At 36.0% G+C, this 20,307-nt stretch overlaps 1 protein-coding gene across 9 annotated transcripts in view; it reads left to right on the top strand.

The window, feature by feature from the left end:
• Window positions 1-20,307, top strand: part of kdm2bb (lysine (K)-specific demethylase 2Bb) — an 81,478-nt gene that overhangs the window by 11,149 nt on the left and 50,022 nt on the right. For 6 of the 9 annotated variants that reach the window (NM_001423548.2, XM_087268757.1, XM_087268756.1 and 3 more), the window contains 4 exon segments: window positions 2,792-2,870; window positions 4,455-4,501; window positions 7,377-7,555; window positions 10,468-10,574. In NM_001423548.2, the coding sequence (NP_001410477.2) occupies window positions 2,792-2,870; window positions 4,455-4,501; window positions 7,377-7,555; window positions 10,468-10,574 (412 nt within the window). 9 annotated transcript variants of the gene reach the window in all.

The following is a 20,307-nucleotide window of genomic DNA, read 5'->3' as shown; positions in this document are numbered from 1 at the left end:
CTTACATTTGATAATTATTGTATTCAGGTTTGAGTATTGGCTTTGTATACAATTAATGTCGGAGTATTTGCTTTATTGTTTTTGATTTTGTGAATGAAGACTTTTATTCTGTCGAAATTGGGATTTAAGGGAGCCAGGTAGTAGGTGTGTGACGGCTGCTACTGAGGAGCAATGGAGCTATTTCACTGATTTGATGGTATAAGATGTGATCAAATAAAGATGTGAAAAGGATTCACAGCGGATTTGCGCGTCATTGTTTACCCTTACTGTAATAGCGGCTTAAAGCAAAAATATTGCTACAGTAATAAAGCATTTATTAATCATTGGTGATGTTAATTTCTTTATTGATGCGTAATAACAAATTTAAAAAATCATAATCATTTTATTAAGTGGAGTTAATAACTAATTAATTCAATTAAGTGTGTATTTTTTTAAATTATTTTATTTAGAGAAGAGAAAAAAAACAAAAACAAAACAAAAAAACAGAACCAAAGTGGTTGTCAGAAGAGTTACAGAATCAAGTCATGATATGTTTGACATACATTATCACAAATTGTTTACAATGACATATTCAGACCATTTTTTCCAGTACTTTTTTAAGTCCAATCTTAGATTAAAAGTGAGTCTCTCCATACAGTGTATTTCCTTTACAATTCCTATCCATTGAGCCCTTGTTGGAGGGTCAGCCTGTAACCATTTTCGAGTTATGGCTTTTCTGCTACTTACCAAAAGGATTTGAATTAGGTACTTGTCAATAAGTTTGTATTTTTTTAATTATAATTTTGTTTACATTTTTTTTTTAAATAAATTTTCAAATATATTCATTCACAAACTCTATAACCTTGACCAAGAACAAAACATAGCTGTCAATTACTTCAGTCTAAAATTACTTAGAATTTGGAGAAACATAGCAATGTTAATAATAATAATAATAATAATAATAATGGGCATCACAGTGGCTCAGTGGTTAGCACTGTTGCTTCACAGTAAGAAGGTCGCTGGTTTGAGCCTCGGCTGGGTCAGTTGGCGTTTCTGTGTGGAGTTTGCATGTTCTCCCCACGTTCGCATGGGTTTCCTCCGGTTTCCCCGACAGTCCAAACACATGGGGTACAGGTGAATTGGGTAGGATAAAATTGTATGTAGTGTGTGTGTATATGAATGTGTTTGGGTGTTTCCCAGTAAGGGGTTGCAGCTGGAAGGGCATCCACTGTGTAAAACATATGCTGGATAAGTTGGCGGTTCATTTCGCTGTGGCGAACCCATATTAATATTAAGGGACTATTAAGGGACCATATTAAGGGACTAAGCCAGAATGAATGAAGGAATGATAATAAAATATATGTGTGTAAGGTATTACTTTAATATGGTCAACATAATCAATAATAGACTGCCATATTTTAAAGAATTTTTTTTTAGCCAGTCCTCCTAAAGACGATCTAATTTTTTTCAATGTAAAGACGAGACATCATCTCTTTGGTCCACTTATTAAAGGAGATGGACCGGGGGGGATTCTTTTATTCGAGTAGAATTGCTCTGCACGTTAATAAAAGGAAGAAGACAAGAATCTTACATTTTGATGCAGTAAACATGAGTCTTCTGGGGTGATTCCAAATAATGCTACAAGTGGTTCTAGCTATAATCTATACTGAAGCACAACAGAAAGGGTACCAAATCTCCAAAAGTTTTCTAATTTAGGAAAAATCCAAAATGTATGCATTAAAGAATCCTTCCGTGTCCTGGCATCTGTTTTCAACTATAATTTGTCTTTTGCTCACTGTTGATTTTAATGTATAAATAACATTTTTAAGGGCGAGGCAGTGGCGCAGTAGGTAGTGCTGTCGCCTCACAGCAAGAAGGTCGAACCTCGGCTCAGTTGGCGTTTCTGTGTGGAGTTTGCATGTTCTCCCTGCCTTCGTGTGGGTTTCTTCCGCTTGCTCCGGTTTCCCCCACAGTCCAAAGACATGTGGTGGAGGTGAATTGGGTAGGCTAAAATGTCTGTAGTGTATGAGTGTGTGTGTGTGTGTGAATGTGTGTGTGGATGTTTCCCAGAGATAGGTTGTAGCTGGAAGGGCATCCGCTGCGTAAAAACTTGCTGGATAAGTTGGCGGTTCATTCCGCTGTGGCGACCCTGGATTAATGAAGGGACAAAGCCGACAAGAAAATGAATGAATGAATGACATTTTTTATTACATGTTTAACAGGTTTTTATTCGATCACATAATCCCCAGTCTGATTATTTTATTTATATAAATGTTGATTTTCTTTAAATTGAACTTTAGGTCATGACCGAAAGGACAAGATCTCGGATACAAGCGGCCGAAATGAGTTTACTTTGCAGGGGGGCCGATAGGGTGAGGAGCTCTGTTACCCGGGAGGAGCTCGGAGTAGAGTCCTCCACATCGAGAGTAGTCAGCTGAGGTGGCTCAGGTTTCTGTTTCAGATGCCTCCTGGACGCCTACCTAGGGAGGTGTTCCAGGCACGTCCCACCGGGAGGAAACCTTAAGGAAGACCCAGGACACGCTGGAGGGACTATGTCTCTCGGCTGGCCTGGGGACGCCTTGGGATTCCCCCGGAGGAGCTGAAGGAAGTGTCTGGGGAGAGTTCCCTCCTAAGACTGCTGACCCCCGCGACCCGGCGCCGGAAACGCAGTTGAAAATGAATGATTGAGCTCTGTATAATGAAGCATCTCTTCATTGTACAGTAACACAAAGGCAATTCCTGTGATTCCAGTCAGTGTTATATCTGTTCATCAGTCCAAACTTCATCATCCTTTTCTTTTGCACCGGTCTAGATTTCACCTATGAATATGTTCAGAGAGAAGCGCTGCGGACCCCGCTTGTGTTTAAAGCCAAAGATGGACTGGGAATAAGGTGAGAGCAGACCGAACTGCTTTACTTTCGGGCTGATCCTATAAATGCAGGTACATTTGGTAAAACAAAAAGCTCTTAATTCTTTCCACTATCTCATTGAAAGCATCTTAATTTTACTTTTAGGGAGAAACAGATTTCTTAAAAGCAGTGTCAACTATGTTACAGACAAATAAGGTCACGTGTAGAAAGAAAAATCCTTTTTTCTTATTAGATAAACAGACAGTCCTTATATATTAACACTTAAAACCAAGATTTCACCCATGGACACACATTTGTTTTAGTACATTAGGCTAACCCTCGTAATGCATTTATAATCTGTGCGCTCTGTTTGAATTCTGTGTTCGTTTGGATTCATTTATATTTTAATAATGAATAAATGTATATTTATTGTTGTAGAATTGGGAAAATGTCAATTTAAAGCTTTTTATGAATACAAATTAAATATTAATATTAATTTATATATATATATATATATATATATATATATATATATATATATATATATATATATATATATATAATTAATAAATATTAATTTTATATTCTGATTTCACTACCTTAGTTATATGTAGACTATCAAAAAATTGTATAGCTTAAAGGGGCTCATAATTTTGCCCTTAAAATGGCTTTTAAAAATTTAAAAACTGCTTTTATTCTAGCCAAAATAAAACAAATAAGACTTTCTCCAGAAGAAAAAATATTATCAGACATACTGTGAAAATTTCCTTGCTCTGTTAAACGTCATTTGGGAAATATTTAAAAAAGATCATTGATACCAAATTATTAATTGTTGTTCTAAAACTTGTTAAGGTGACAGGACTTTTGTCAGGTGGTGTATATGACGGGAAACATGCACTAAATTGGACGTCATGATTTTTGCCAATGTCTGTACAGAATATATTGTATTGTTATGGCTTATAATATCTTGTGATCCATGACAATAATATATGTGATAAGTGATATATTTCATAAATAATTAAAAGCTGACAAACTGATTGCTTTGGACACCAAATGTACCTGCAAGTATAAAATGCTCCTAATATACAGTACAGTGTTCAGCAATATCCAGTACACGCCATTTTGAAAATGAATATTTTTCTCCATTTCTCAGTGAATATAGTCAGTATATTTTGGTGCATTTATTAAACAGATTTATTAAACGGATATATTTTAATATAATATTTATAATCATATTTTAGTATAATAATATTTTAGTCACCAAACATCTTTAAAAATTAAAAGATAATACTATTAAATTCAAGCAAAATATTGTAAAAATAAATTACAACCTACAAAATTTCTACTACATTTTTTCTAATTTTTTTGCTTCTCTTTTTTAAATGTGTATTTAATATTTTTCTATAAGATGTAAATTTGGCTCTACTAGTTTTTGGACCATTATTGTAAGTTATTTTGTTAGATAAGCTCCAGTTTTGTGCATATGCACTAATATAATATTTTGTTTGCTTCCCATTAAAAATATGAATTTAAAAGAGAGCTTTGTGAGGGGTGTACATATATATGCTGGACACTGTAGATGTTTATTTCGGACATCTCTCATCTGGATTGTTTAATCTCCTACAGGATGCCGGATCCAGAATTCACTGTGAGTGAAATCAAGGGTTTGGTTGGTAAGTTATTACATTACATTCGCCCTTTGTTTAGTTTATAGTTTCATCTAAAGTGCAGTGTTACAGTTGTTTGGTTTACTGGTGTTGATAACATCGTGTGCTTTTGTTAATCTTTAGTTTTCATCGCCATTATCTGAGACCTTTAGCATGATTTCTGCCATTTCTATTGTCAGTATCTAATCAGATCTTACATAACCCACAAGCAGGGAACTTCTGCTTTGATGCAGGCGTTTATGCATGTGTTAGTCACTAGGGTTGAGAAATATAATTATGGCGTCTTTATTTCTTGAAACTAATTAATTGAATGCTTGGTTAAGAGCAGTGAGTAAAATAAAGGTGCTGTTTAAAACCAATGATTTAAGGTGTACAGAATGTAAAGAGTTTTTAATGTGAAGTTGCTGAGAAAATGCAGAATTGTTGCGTCCTCTAGTGGAGATACTCTGCAACTGCGGCTCAATATTAAGGCACGCCATTGCATAATATAAAAACTGAAATGCAAGTTTTGTGCTGTTTAATTTACTATTAGATATTATTGTAGTTTTTATTACTAGTTTTTAATTTTAATTAAATTTTGTTTTCATTTAATAATTCATTTTAAATGCATCTACGCTGTAAAAAAGTTGCCTCAACTGTAACTTGCTTTTTTGAGTTGAGTCAAGTGCAGTTCTTGTGTTGAAAGTGGAGTCAACTCAAAAAAAAAGTTGCCTTACAATTTTGTTATATATAGTTTAACTATATATATTAAGTAACAAAAAAATTATATATATATATATATATATATATATATATATATATATATATATATATATATATATATATATATATATATATTAATAAACTTTATGCAATCTGCACACCATAATAAAAGTACAAAGACTTCCAGCTGCTTGTTCAAAGAGAAAATGTATTGATATGAACTTTTTAGATGCAAACACGTGCATGCACAATATTCGATCTTTAAAAAAAAAAAAGGATAATAGTTTATGCAGTCAGGCACGAGTTTTGATCACTAACATGCCGATGACTGACACTTTTATAGATATCAAAATGCTTTTTTGATGCAATATTAATTTATACAACTATTCCTTAAGCCTATTAAAAAAACCTTGAGTAGGCCTAGACTACTATAATAAAGAAAATCTTGTCTAAATGTAGAACTAAATACATTGATTTGCATTGAAAAACACGATGAATACTCAACAGATAAAAGTGTAAAGCCTGCAGCTTACAACAAACGTGGTAAGTTATTGCGTGTCATATTTAACAAGCCGTTTACTGCTAATTTGATGTAATTTTGCTCGAATAGATAATTAAATATTAATCAGATGATGTCATTACACTGCTGTGCCGCCAGCCAATCGTTACATTACTGATCATGATTTCTAGGATGGATAGATCTGTCCTTCACAATATGCGCAGAGATCTCAGATAAGTTTATCCAGACATTTTAATCTGATTCACAAACTTGTTTTTTTATTTTTTATAATATTTTTTTAGGGGTTTTCACCTTTATTTGATAGGACAGTAGAGTATTGACAGGAAAGCATGGGGAGCAGAGAGAGAGGAAGGATCGGCATAGGACCGCAAGGCGGAATCGAACTCGGGTCGCCGCGAGCACCTGAGTGCATGTGTCGATGCACTAACCACTACACCACTTGCACCGACACAAACTTGTTTGAACAACCAAATAAGCCAGAGATCAGTTATCAAGATGAACAGATCCAGGATCTGCCTAATCATCTTAGCTCATTTTAGTGAGGTACGAAGAATAGACCCCTGGTCAGAACAAACCAAAAACAACACATTTAAGCACTACATTTTATAACACAAATAAATACAAAATACATTCTGAAAATTTACTTTAGTTAGTTGCAATAATGGAAATATTACTCCTTTGCAGCTAGCCAAGAAATAAAATCTCAAAATGTATTTATTCTAGGTAAGCATTTTATTTGAAGTAACAAAAACTATTTTAGCTTTGTTCATTATCTGTAATAATCCCTTTTTCGTACGGACTTGATGTTAATCTTTCTATTCTGTTAGCTTTAATTTCACGGTAGCACAGGACATTTTTATTAGAGAGGTTTCTGATTGATGATGTGTGTGTGTGCGTGAGATTGTGATTACAAATCACTTGACTTGGTAAGAAAGGCTGTTTCTCAATATGCGTTCTTCAGCGGTCTTGCGTCCTCGTGTTCTCGTGCAACGTCATCATCAGCTGCCTAAGTTCAGTTCCAATACTCAAGACCGCAAGTACGGAGGACGCGTGAATCTTCCCGGATGTGATCTTGATATCGAGGACGCACCGATGTAGACTTGAGCACCAATCTCGCTCTGGAAGTCACAGAAGTCATTGCGACTGGAGGTGCGAAGCGCTGCATTTTAAATAGATTTATTATTAAAGTTCAGAGATATAACTTGTTTACCTCAGGAGTTTCCCTAAATGAAACGGTGAAAGTAAATCAGGAAGTAATCAGGAAGAATGCAGCATCTCAATTCTCAAAGGACGCGTTCTCTGCCCTCGCGGTCTCCTGAGTTCGTTCTTTTGAGGACACCTGGCAAGACCGCTCTCCACAAGAACCCAAGTCCGTTCTCTGCGTTCTTGGAATTGAGAAACAGCTAAAGACTCTAAATAAATAGCCAAATACGGCTCTGTGTCTGCAGTAATAGGCAGTCTGCATGTTTTGGAAAACACCTTGTCATCTCTATCCCTAATTTTCAGATATTTAATTTTTTTTTTGTGAGCAGAGGTGATTTGAGTTTGCTAATAATGTCCTGTAAAAGATATTCAGGAATTGTATTTATTATGCTGTGTTTGTTTCTTTAATCAGCATTAGTCATTCCACATAAAATGATCAAATATACATACCTTCAGGCAGCAGACGGCCGGTGGATGTGATGGACGTCAGCACACAGAAGGGTTCAGAGATGAGTATGGCGCAGTTCGTCCGCTACTACGAGACTCCCGAAGACGAGCGCGATAAATTGTTCAACGTCATCAGTCTGGAGTTCAGCCACACCAAACTGGAGAACCTGATCAAGAGACCTACAGTGGTAAGAACACAGATGGTTTACCGCTTCATGGCAGACATTTTATGTTTACGTCTTGAGTAATGTTCAGATTTGCAAACCTTTCGTTATGTTAGGGGATGTTTGAAAACCAGCAACAATTAAGAATGCATGATCATATATGCTGTCATGGCTTATAATGGAAGTCAATGGGGCAAAAACAGCCCCGAACATAACGAAAGGGTAGTCAATCTTCCCAGAGTATATTGCAAAATTTTTGAACATTTTTCAATTCAATTCAATTCAGCTTTATTTGTATAGCACTTTTACAATGTAGATTGTGTCAAAGCAGCTTCACATAAATGGTCATAGTAACTGGAACAGTGTGGTTCAGGTTTTAGTGTTTAAGTTCAGTTCAGTTTAGCTCAGTTCAGTGTGATTTAATCATTACTGAGAGTTCAAACACATTTTCAAAGCATTTTCCCCAAATGTTTATCAGAATAAGATTAGTCATCAAAAACCATCCCATTTGCTGAAACACAGAGAAAATCGTGGCCAAATTAAGACTTAAAACCACCCCGGAGTGGAAGAAAACACCCCAACAGCACACAAGAATCATGGAGCTATATATACAAAAATATTGATGCATTTACTTTAATGTGTGAAGAACTTTTTATTAGAAATTATTGTTATTGGGATAATAGTACATGCAATAGACAGAATCTGGACGCTTTCTGCTATTTCTGTGGAGAATTTTGGTAAAAATCTGTAGATTTGTGCGGAATTATTTTAGGAGTATCATAATTAAATCCTTGATATGTGAAATAAAAAGATGATATATTTTTAACTTGTATTTAATGCTTACAATGCAAATCTAATTAAATTCACTTAATTTGGTAAACAAAGCCAGTTTCTCATATAATATCTCTACTAAAAGACCTGTAATATTACCTTACAAACTGCACTGTACATAAATCAGATGAACATTTTCATATTAGTCAATAATATTACTGTAATTAATATAAAACTGAATAAACAGATCTACACACATTTACTCAAGTAAATAAACAGAATTAATGATGGGCTAAAAATCTGCGGAAATCTGAGGAGTTCTGTGCGCACAGAATCTGTGTGGGCCGATACCTCATAGAGGTGCAGCAAATATCTTTATATAATATCTGCCCAGGTTTTCTTTCATTCGTAGTCTTTAAATAATAGTTGATATTACTGTTTAAATGTTTGGTAGATTGGAAAAGTGTATTAGATCAGACAGATATCCATGAATACCTGTTTATTTTAGTATGATCACTACATACAGTATATATACAGTGGCGGAAAAAGTATTGAACACGTCATGTTTGACATGACATTTTTCTGGGAATAATATTTCTAAAGGAGCTATTTGATGTGGACTTAAACCAGATTTTGGTGAAAACCCAAACAATACAAACAAAAATAAAACAACAGAACAAAAGTTCTGTGTAATAACAATGAAATGACACAAGGAGAAAGCACTGAACTACTGAAACGTATTTAATACTTTATAGAAACGGATTTTTAATGATGGCAGCTTAAAGACGCCTCTCATATGGAGAATGAAGTCACATGCATTGCTCAGGTGTGAGTTTCTCACAGACTTCAGCAGTATGTCTAAATCTTGATGGTTCTGTGGGTCTGGACTCAGATCTGAGCTTTATTTAGGATTTTCTATTGGATTCGGGTCAGGTGATTGGCTGGGCCATTCTACAGCTTGATTTTCTTTCTCTGAAAGCCTCTGAGATCCTCCTTGGCTGTGTTTTGGATCATTGTCTTGCTGAAATGTCCACCCTGGTTTCATCTTCATCCTCCTGCTAATGTGGATGTTGGACTGAAGCAGCTGATGTTCATTTACACTGAGGAAGGGCTGAGAGTTGCTGAAGAACTACTGAGAGATTTCAGCTGCTGTCCGGGCCTTCACTGCCAAACTACACCTCCCTTTCTTCATGTGTTCAATACTTTTTCCTTGCGTCATTTCAGTTATTTATTACTCATAACTTAATTTGTGTACTAATTAATATTGTTTCTTTTGCATATAAGGATTTCTTTGGTTGTTATCAACATCTGGTGAAAATTTCAAGTCAGCAGCTCCATTAGAAATATGTTTTCTGAGAAAAATGGTCACGCTTTGAATTGCTGAATACTTATTTCCCGCACTGTATGTAAATGTGTGTGTGTGAGTGTGTGTTATATATGTATATATATCTTTTTTTAAGCTAATAAAAATGGCTTTTCTCTAGGGAAATGTTATATCACAAAAAATATCACACAATATATCACTATTTTTAGCATCCTGATAGCAATAAAAACATTGACGTCCTGTCAACATTTAAAGCTATAGTAACCCAAAAATGAAAATGGACTCACTTTTTACTCCCTCAAGTAGTTTTAAACCTTTATGAGTATCTTTATACTGCTAAACACAAGAGAAGATATTTTAAAGACAGCTGAAAAACCAGTAACCATTGACTTACATAGTCGAAAAAAACAAATATGGAAGTCTAAATAGTGTGCAGGCTAGTGTATACTCTATCTTTTTTTCTTTTTAATTAAAATAATTAAAGAACTAATAAACTATTAAGGCTCAGAACAATGTTTTGTGTCTAATTTTTATATTTTTTGGCAAGTAGCTGAGTAAGAAGTGAGATAAAGTACATCGAGGACAGTTGATTTCGCAAAATAAAGCTCTTCAGTCTTATACTGCAGTGCTCCAGCAAGTCAAGTCATGCAATTGTATTTGTTTATTTAGTTTCAATAATACAAAAAGTATGCTATGAATTGATCTTATAGATCATAAGAAGTTGCCGTATGCCAAGTGCAGATGCTAATACAACAGTGAGGATTTGTAACAGTTGTAATGCATGTGAAATAGGTGCTTTTGTTTGAGTATGAGTATTATAAAGCGTATCGTTTGTCCTCAGGTGGATCTGGTGGATTGGGTGGACAACATGTGGCCGCGGCATCTTAAACAGAAACAAACTGAAGCCACGAACGTCATGTCTGAGATGAAATATCCCAAAGTTCAGAGGTACTTTATGATGTTCATTTAGGGTTTCTGCCGATTTCACCAAGTCAAATTAAAGACTTTTAAAGACCATTATGAATGAAATTTTAGACTTTTACAGGGCAAAACTCTAATAATTTTTTGTAATGGCCAGTGGAATATTGTTTTACTCGCCCCAATAAAATTGAAATTAGGTTATTTCTTAGCCACATATTTTAAATAATGTGTCAAAATATAGTTATATATATTTAATATACAGTTGAAGTCAGAATTATTCGCCCCCTGTTTATTTTTTCCCCAAGATACTTTTCAACACATTTCTAATCATAATAGTTTTAATAACTCATTTCTAATAACTGATTTATTTTATCTTTGCCATGACGACAGTAAATTATATTTGATTAGATATTTTTCATGACGCTTCTATACAGCTTAGTGACATTTAAAGGCTTAACTAGGTTAATTAGGTTAACTAGGCAGGTTAGGGTAATTAGGCAGGTTATTGTATAGCGATGGTTTGTTCTGTAGACTATTGAAAAAAAAAACATAGCTTAAAGGGGCTGATAATTTTGACATTAAAATGGTGTTTAAAAATTAAAAACTTTTATTCGAGTCGAAATAAAACAAATAAGACTTTCTCCATAAGAAAAAATATCTGACATACTGTAAAAAATTCCTTGCCCTGTTAAACATCATTTGGGAAATATAAAAAAAAAAATTCAAAGGAGGCGAATAATTCTGATGTCAACTGCATATTTATATATAAATTTTAGTTATTGCTGAGAGTAAATTTAGAAACAACACTTTATATTTAATCAGAGCCTCGCTGAAACATTCGTAGAATGCATTTTAGTGTTTTGTTCTCAGTATTTCAATGAGTATTTTAGCTAGAAATCTCTCAACATATTAAAAATAAGTGTTACTATTTGTTTCAGAATGCTTAAAGAACAAATGTTCTTTAAAAACCCTACCCTCAGATAAAGTTACATTTTCTGAATTTATTTTCTTCATTTATTTATCTCTTTGATGTTTGATTATAAAATTTATTCACAACACATTTTCATGCATAAATTCACGGAGAACTTGAAACAAATGTGATTGTCAGGATTCAAGGAAGATATTTAAACAATATTGATAAATACAGTGAATCAATTTTACAAAATCAAACAGTGCTCAGGGGTAGCTTAAATAATGTGTTGGTGGTCTTTTGGTAAGGGATTCATCAGAATAAACCGCAAAAATCAGTCCAAGGCACTTAAAAAATGTGGAAAAAATATAATTTTTTTTTTTTAAATATATATTTTTTTTCATAGTGCCTTGGACTGATTTTTTAAATTGAAGATATTTTAAGATGCATTATATGTATGTATATGTATATATATATATATATATATATATATATATATATATATATATATATATATATATTCAGGGCTTAATATGTGCCGGAACACGCCGGATCTGGCACATCATTTTACCGATCATACTCCTCAACCGCCCTCCTCCCTTGTTCACTTTCTCTTTCTTTTGCGACTCCCCAACTCTTCACTTTCCCCTGCCTGCTCACTATCGTCAGCGACGCCCCTCTGCCATCCACCACACTGCACAGCCACAATGCGAATCTACCGTTCCAACACATGCCAGTAGTGCTTTATTGGATTGAGATCTGGTGACTGTGGAGGCCATTTGTGTACAGTGAATTCATTGTCATGTTCAAGAAAGCAGTCTGAGAATATTCACGCTTTATGACATCGTGGTTATCCTGCTGGAAGTAGCCATCAGAAGATGGTACACTGTGGTCAGAAAGGGATGGACATGGTCAGCAACAATACTCAGGTAGGCTGTAGTGTCAACACGTTGCTCAATTGTTACTAATGAGCCCAAAGTGTACCAAGAGAGTATCCCCCACACCATTACACCACCACCAGCCTGAATCATGTTGTTGATGCCAAATTCTGACCCGACCATCTGAATGTCACAGCAGAAACGGAGACTCAACAGAGCAGGCAACGTTTCTCCAATCTTCTATTGTCCAGTTTTGGTGAGTCTGTGTGAATTGTAGCTTCAGTTTCCTGTTCTTAGCTGACAGGAGCGGCACCCGGAGTGGTCTTCTGCTACTGTAGCCCATCTGCCTCAAGGTTGGATGTGTTGTGTGTTCAGAGATGCTCTTCTGCAGACCTTGGTTATAACAAGTGGTTATTTGAGAACTGCAAATCTACATGCCTAAATGCATTGAGTTGCTGCATGTGATTGGCTGACTAGAAATTTTCTCAAACAAGCAGTTGGACAGCTGTACCTAATAAAGTGGCCGGTGTTATATATATATATATATAAAAATGTATTATTTTTTTCATAAACATAAAATGGGCTCTTAGTTGACAGTCTGAGCTTGGCGAGTTAATCTCAGCAACCTGCTTTAGTCAAAGACGATGTCTGCTCATTTCCCAGAGTGCCTTGCTCTGCTCCTCGGCACATGCTGCGCATTTCTCTGGCCTGCAGCTGCTGCGACTCCATCAGGTTGCTAGGCAGCACTTTTCTAATGCGGAGAAGAGGCGGATCCTGCTGCAGTGTCCCAATGAGTCCAGCTCAGCCAATCAGAGCAGGGCAGAGGAGCATTTCCTGCACGCAGAAGCCCAGTCTCCCTCTCTCTTCCTGTCCTCATCTCACTCTCATGCAGGCAGCTCCTCAGAAAAGCAGAAATCCAGCTCGTAAAGTCAATTGGGTTGCCAATGCTTTACTTGTGCAGAGAAGAGCCTCAGATCAGGATGAAGCACTGTTGGGTATGTGTGTGCGTTGTACTTGCTCCTGCTGTATTTTGGTGAACTTTCTTTGCTAGTTGTGCTGTCATTCATGTGTGGTAAGAGCACTTTTGATTGTGTGGTCTATGGTGATGCTTTAATTATTAAGGAAATCTTCCTTTCTTCATTACTTAATGCTGCAGGTGGTATTATTAGTATTGATCTGGCAACATGGAGGTTATAGCTATAGGAATATTATAGGTTATGCACATCAAGGTTATAGTTTTGTTTTGGCTGCTTTCTGCGCGTCATGGTCTCCGCTGAATGGATGGCAGTGGTATTTGATATTGATTGAGATCAGATTGATTGATGGACAGCGTGTTATTTTGTGTGTATTATATGGCTGAAGATTATGAGATGATGCTCAGGTGACCTGACAATGCAATTCTGCACGAGAATAAATACAGAATTGGCAGCACTGCAAAAATGCTATTCTTACTTAGATTTTTTGTCTTATTTATTGTCCAAATATCTAAAACATCTTTAATCAAGAAGCATTTTCTAGACGAGCAAAAAATCGTTTTGTTTTAAGCAATAATATGCCAAAATGAAGTGAAATTTTCCTTTAAACAAGCAAAATAATCTTGTTTTTCCTTTTTACATGACATTATTTTGCTTACCCCATTGGCAGGTTATTTTGCTTGTTTTAGGGGGAAACATACTTGACTTTGACTTATTTATGAAAATAAGACAATATTTTTGCTCATTTTTTAAACATTTTTCGACTATTTTTTTGATATTTGGACTTGAACAATTTTTTTGCAGTGTGGAGATAATGGTAAACAGCTATGAATGATGATGTCAGGATTATTATAGAAATATTAAATGTTTAATTATACATGTAAGCATTTTTACATCTTATGTATGCATATTATATATATATATATATATATATATATATATATATATATATATATATATATATATATATATATATATATATATATATATATATATATATATATATAATAATTTAATATAATCAATATATATATAATCATTTCATTTATATTTGCTTACTGTTTCCCATTGGGGAAAAATACGTTTTTTATGTTACGTTTATTAATAATTAGATGTGTTTTTTCATAAAACTATATTTTAATGCTACTGTTTATCATATTTTATTGATATTGAAAGATATTAACACAAATATGTATGTAATATATTAATATTGCAATTCTATTGATATATTTCTCATGGGGTTCATTTTCAATTGCTAATCTTTATATTGTATTAAAAATTTAAGTATTTAAAGATAATAAAATCATTAAAACCAACTTTAAATGAATTTATATTTTAATTGTATTAATAATTTAAGGACATTTCATTGATATTAAAACTCTATTAATATCATTTCTTTATTTAATTTTATTTTTTTTTACTATAATTACATTGTGCACGCTTTAGGAAAGTATTTTAATGTATAATAATTCTGCATTATTAGTCTCTGTGAGGATACTATGTAATCATTGATTATTAATTCATAACTCTTCATCTAAGAGCTCTAATTATAGGCTGCGACCTCTGAGGTTTCAGGTTGCGATATATTACTCTAGAGTAACTTGCTGCAGCCTGCTGTCCATGAGGCTATAACGTTTGTCCTCACTTTAATTTGAAAAACATCTGGATCTGCAGTGCTTGTTTTTTGCACCAACTCTAGTGACAACATCTCTAGTGACATCATCTCCAGTACTTCATCTTTAATGACATCATCTATAGTGTCATCATTTACAGTGGCATAATCTCTAGTGACAACATCTCTAGTGACATCATCTCCAGTACTTCATCTTTAATGACATCATCTATAGTGTCATCATTTACAGTGGCATAATCTCTAGTGACAACATCTCTAGTGACATCATCTCCAGTACTTCATCTTTAATGACATCATCTATAGTGTCATCATTTACAGTGGCATTATCTCTAGTGACAACATCTCTAGTGACATCATCTCCAGTACTTCATCTTTAATGACATCATCTATAGTGTCATCATTTACAGTGGCATTATCTCTAGTGACAACATCTCTAGTGACATCATCTCCAGTACTTCATCTTTAATGACATCATCTATAGTGTCATCATTTACAGTGGCATTATCTCTAGTGACAACATCTCTAGTGACATCATCTCCAGTAGCATCATCTCTAGTGACATCATCTCCAGTAGCATCATCTCTAGTGACATCATCTCCAGTAGCATCATCTCTAGTGACATCATCTCCAGTAGCATCATCTCTAGTGACATCATCTCCAGTAGCATCATCTCTAGTGACATCATCTCCAGTAGCATCATCTCTAGTGACATCATCTCCAGTACTTCATCTTTAATGACATCATCTATAGTGTCATCATTTACAGTGGCATTATCTCTAGTGACAACATCTCTAGTGACATCATCTCCAGTAGCATCATCTCTAGTGACATCATCTCCAGTAGCATCATCTCTAGTGACATCATCTCCAGTAGCATCATCTCTTGTGACATCATCTCCAGTAGCATCATCTCTAGTGACATCATCTCCAGTAGCATCATCTCTAGTGACATCATCTCCAGTACTTCATCTTTAATGACATCATCTATAGTGTCATCCTTTACAGTGGCATAGTCTCTAGTGACAACATCTCTAGTGACATCATCTCCAGTACTTCATCTTTAATGACATCATCTATAGTGTCATCCTTTACAGTGGCATAGTCTCTAGTGACAACATCTCTAGTGACATCATCTCCAGTACTTCATCTTTAATGACATCATCTATAGTGTCATCATTTACAGTGGCATTATCTCTAGTGACAACATCTCTAGTGACATCATCTCCAGTATTTCATCATTAATGACATCATCTATAGTGTCATCATTTACAGTGGCATTATCTCTAGTGACAACATCTCTAGTGACATCATCTCCAGTATTTCATCATTAATGACATCATCTATAGTGTCATCATTTACAGTGGCATTATCTCTAGTGACAACATCTCTAGTGACATCATCTCCAGTACTTCATCTTTAATGACATCATCTATAGTGTCATCATTTACAGTGGCATTATCTCTAGTGACAACATCTCTAGTGACATCATCTCCAGTACTTCATCTTTAATGACATCATCTATAGTGTCATCATTTACAGTGGCATTATCTCTAGTGACAACATCTCTAGTGACATCATCTCCAGTAGCATCATCTCTAGTGACATCATCTCCAGTAGCATCATCTCTAGTGACATCATCTCCAGTAGCATCATCTCTAGTGACATCATCTCCAGTAGCATCATCTCTAGTGACATCATCTCCAGTACTTCATCTTTAATGACATCATCTATAGTGTCATCCTTTACAGTGGCATAGTCTCTAGTGACAACATCTCTAGTGACATCATCTCCAGTACTTCATCTTTAATGACATCATCTATAGTGTCATCCTTTACAGTGGCATAGTCTCTAGTGACAACATCTCTAGTGACATCATCTCCAGTACTTCATCTTTAATGACATCATCTATAGTGTCATCATTTACAGTGGCATTATCTCTAGTGACAACATCTCTAGTGACATCATCTCCAGTACTTCATCTTTAATGACATCATCTATAGTGTCATCATTTACAGTGGCATTATCTCTAGTGACAACATCTCTAGTGACATCATCTCCAGTAGCATCATCTCTAGTGACATCATCTCCAGTAGCATCATCTCTAGTGACATCATCTCCAGTAGCATCATCTCTAGTGACATCATCTCCAGTAGCATCATCTCTAGTGACATCATCTCCAGTAGCATCATCTCTAGTGACATCATCTCCAGTACTTCATCTTTAATGACAACATCTATAGTGACATCATTTACAGTGGCATTATCTCTAGTGACAACATCTCTAGTGACATCATCTCCAGTAGCATCATCTCTAGTGACAACATCTCTAGTGACATCATCTCCAGTAGCATCATCTCTAGTGACATCATCTCCAGTACTTCATCTTTAATGACAACATCTATAGTGACATCATTTACAGTGGCATTATCTCTAGTGACAACATCTCTAGTGACATCATCTCCAGTAGCATCATCTCTTGTGACATCATCTCTAGTGACGACATTTAAGGTGACATCACCTTCAGTGCAATCTTCTCCAGTGGCAATATCTCCAATGACATCATGTCCAGTGACAACATCTCCAATGACATCATCTACAGTTACATAATCTACAATAGCATCATCTTTAATGACATCATCTCTAGTGGCAACATCTCTAGTGGCATCATTTTCAGTGGCATCTTCTTCGGTAACATCATCTTCAGTAACATCATCTCCAATATCATCGTCACCAGTGGCACCATCCCCAGTAATTTCATCTCTAGTGACATCATCTATAGTGACATAATTTACAGTGGCACCATCTCCAGTGACAACATCTCTAGTGACATCATCTCCAGTGACAACATCTATAGTGACATCACCTCCAGTGGAATTATCTCCAGTGACATCATCTACAGTGACATCATCTATAGTGGCATCACCTCCAGTGGAATCATCTCCAGTGACAACATCTCTAATGACATCATCTACAGTGACATCATCTATAGTAGCATCACCTCCAGTGGAATCATCTCCAATGGGCAATATCTTCAATGACATCATCTACAGTGACATCATCTATAGTGGCATCACCTCCAGTGGGCAATATCTTCAATGACATCATCTACAGTGACATCATCTATAGTGGCATCACCTCCAGTGGAATCATCTCCAGTGACAACATCTCTAATGACATCATCTACAGTGACATCATCTATAGTGGCATCACCTCCAGTGGGCAATATCTTCAATGACATCATCTACAGTGACATCATCTATAGTGGCATCACCTCCAGTGAAATCATCTCCAGTGACATCATCTCCAGTGACCATATCTTGTGGCATCATTTTTGCTAGTGACATAATTTCCAGTGACATCATCTCCAGTGACAACATCTCTAGTGGCATCATTTTCTAGTGACATAATTTCCAGTGCCTTCTCCAGTGACCTTACCTCCAGTGACAACATCTGTAATATCATCATCACCAGCAGCCACATCTCCAGTGACGACATATTTAATGACATCAGTGGCAACATGCCCAGTGACATCATCTCCAGTGACATCGCCAATGACATCCTCTCCAGTGACAACATATTTAATGACATCATCTTCATTGACATCATCTCCAGTGGCAACATGCTCAGTGACATCATCTCCAGTGAGATCTCCAATGACATCATCTCTGGTGACAACATATTTAATGACATCATCTCCAGTGGACATCTTTAGTGACATCGTCATCTCTAGTGACATCATTTCCAGTGACAGTATCACTAATGACATCATGACTAGTGACATCATCTCCAGTGACATCATTTGCCATCTTTGCAAAGCCATCACATGTGTATAAGTCTGGTAATAATGAGCCTGTCAGTTACAACAGATCCACACTTTCGTGACCCCTAAATTTAGAAGTTTAATTTCTCAAGGCCTCAGCCATCTGGGTTTGATGTCAGATAATTTCTTTCAGTTCAAGACGCCCCGCGGTGAGCGATGCCTTTTTGCTCATTAGCGCTAACAGATTCCTTTGCTTTTTTTCTGCTACTGGCTCAGTGGGGCAGATTTTAACCAGACACGAGGCTGTTTGGGGTTTGATTAATTCTACTCCTCGCTACAAAGCAGATGACAAATGCACAACCCGAAAATAGCTTCCCTGTCCTGTTGTTGAGACGGCTTTATCTGAAGAAAACTGATATAAGGGACCAAACTTGCTCATTTTGAGGCAGGAACCGGTGGACGTGCAATAACTTTAACCTCAAGGTAAACACAAAGCAACAGTCTCCATCCGGAGCTCCTTGTAAACAGTCGACACTTGTAAACACTCGCTCCAACGGACTCGCGCTGCTCTCGGTCCCGCCCACACTCATCATCGCTTCCAAGTTGACCAATCACAAAGCTTGCGCTATGCGTCGCTGCGACGTTCATTCAGTCATTCATTCATTTTCTTGTTGGCTTACTCCCTTTATTAATCCAGGGTCCCCACAGCGGAATGAACCACCAACTTATCCAGCATGTTTTTACGCATCGGATGCCCTTCCAGCTGCAACCCAATTCTGGGAAACATCCACACACACACACACACTATGGACAATTTAGCCTACCCAATTCACCTGTACCGCATGTCTTTGGACTGTAGTTACATTTTTTGAAAGGTGCACGTCAGCGACGCCGATGGCCACGGCGAGGGATATGCATCCAACGTAGGCTTCGCCATAGCATATGTGTGTGCTTGACGCGGAAGTATAAATCAGCCTTAAGACTGACACCCAGTGGTTGAACTAGATATTGCACTTCTGAACACTTTTTAACTTAACCACAGTCAAGTTGCCAGATTGACGCACCAACAGGCGCGAGCGTAACTATCGAGTCAACAATATGCTACAATTAAAAATATTTTCCATGCTAAAGGAGTTTATGTCTATGCCATAACCTAAAATGGTATAAATGATGTAAGATAATGCAAAGGGATATGTTGTTCTGTTGTGAAGTCATTTGTGTTTCCTCTTTTATCCCTGATTAGGGAATTTAAAAGCTGTAAAAGTCACTAATGTCCACTGATGTTTTGAGTTGTATCTCTTTGCAATTAAAGAAAACAAACAAACCATGACTGTAGTTCAGTATGTTCTGTCCACAAAAGAGAAACCGAGCCTTGAGTTACTGCTGAAAATAACACTCGGTTCTGGGATAGTGCTGTTGATTGAGAAGGGGGAATTCCACTGTAGACACTTATAAAGGAAATATTAATTTTAAGGTTGGGAGTTGAACATTCCCATGGTGTAGTTACTCCCATCTCTTCTCTATTTCTTGGTCAGGATTTAGAAAGATCATTAGGGATTTATCGCTCTCCTCTATTTATGCAGATGTTGCGAATCACGCTTGTACTT

The sequence above is a fragment of the Danio rerio genome, chromosome 10 (assembly GCF_052040795.2).
Source record: "Danio rerio strain M-AB ecotype USA chromosome 10, GRCz13ab, whole genome shotgun sequence".
Lineage (NCBI taxonomy): Eukaryota > Metazoa > Chordata > Actinopteri > Cypriniformes > Danionidae > Danio > Danio rerio.
The sequence above is the reverse complement of the archived record's forward strand: the minus strand, read 5'-3'. Positions and strand labels throughout refer to the sequence as shown.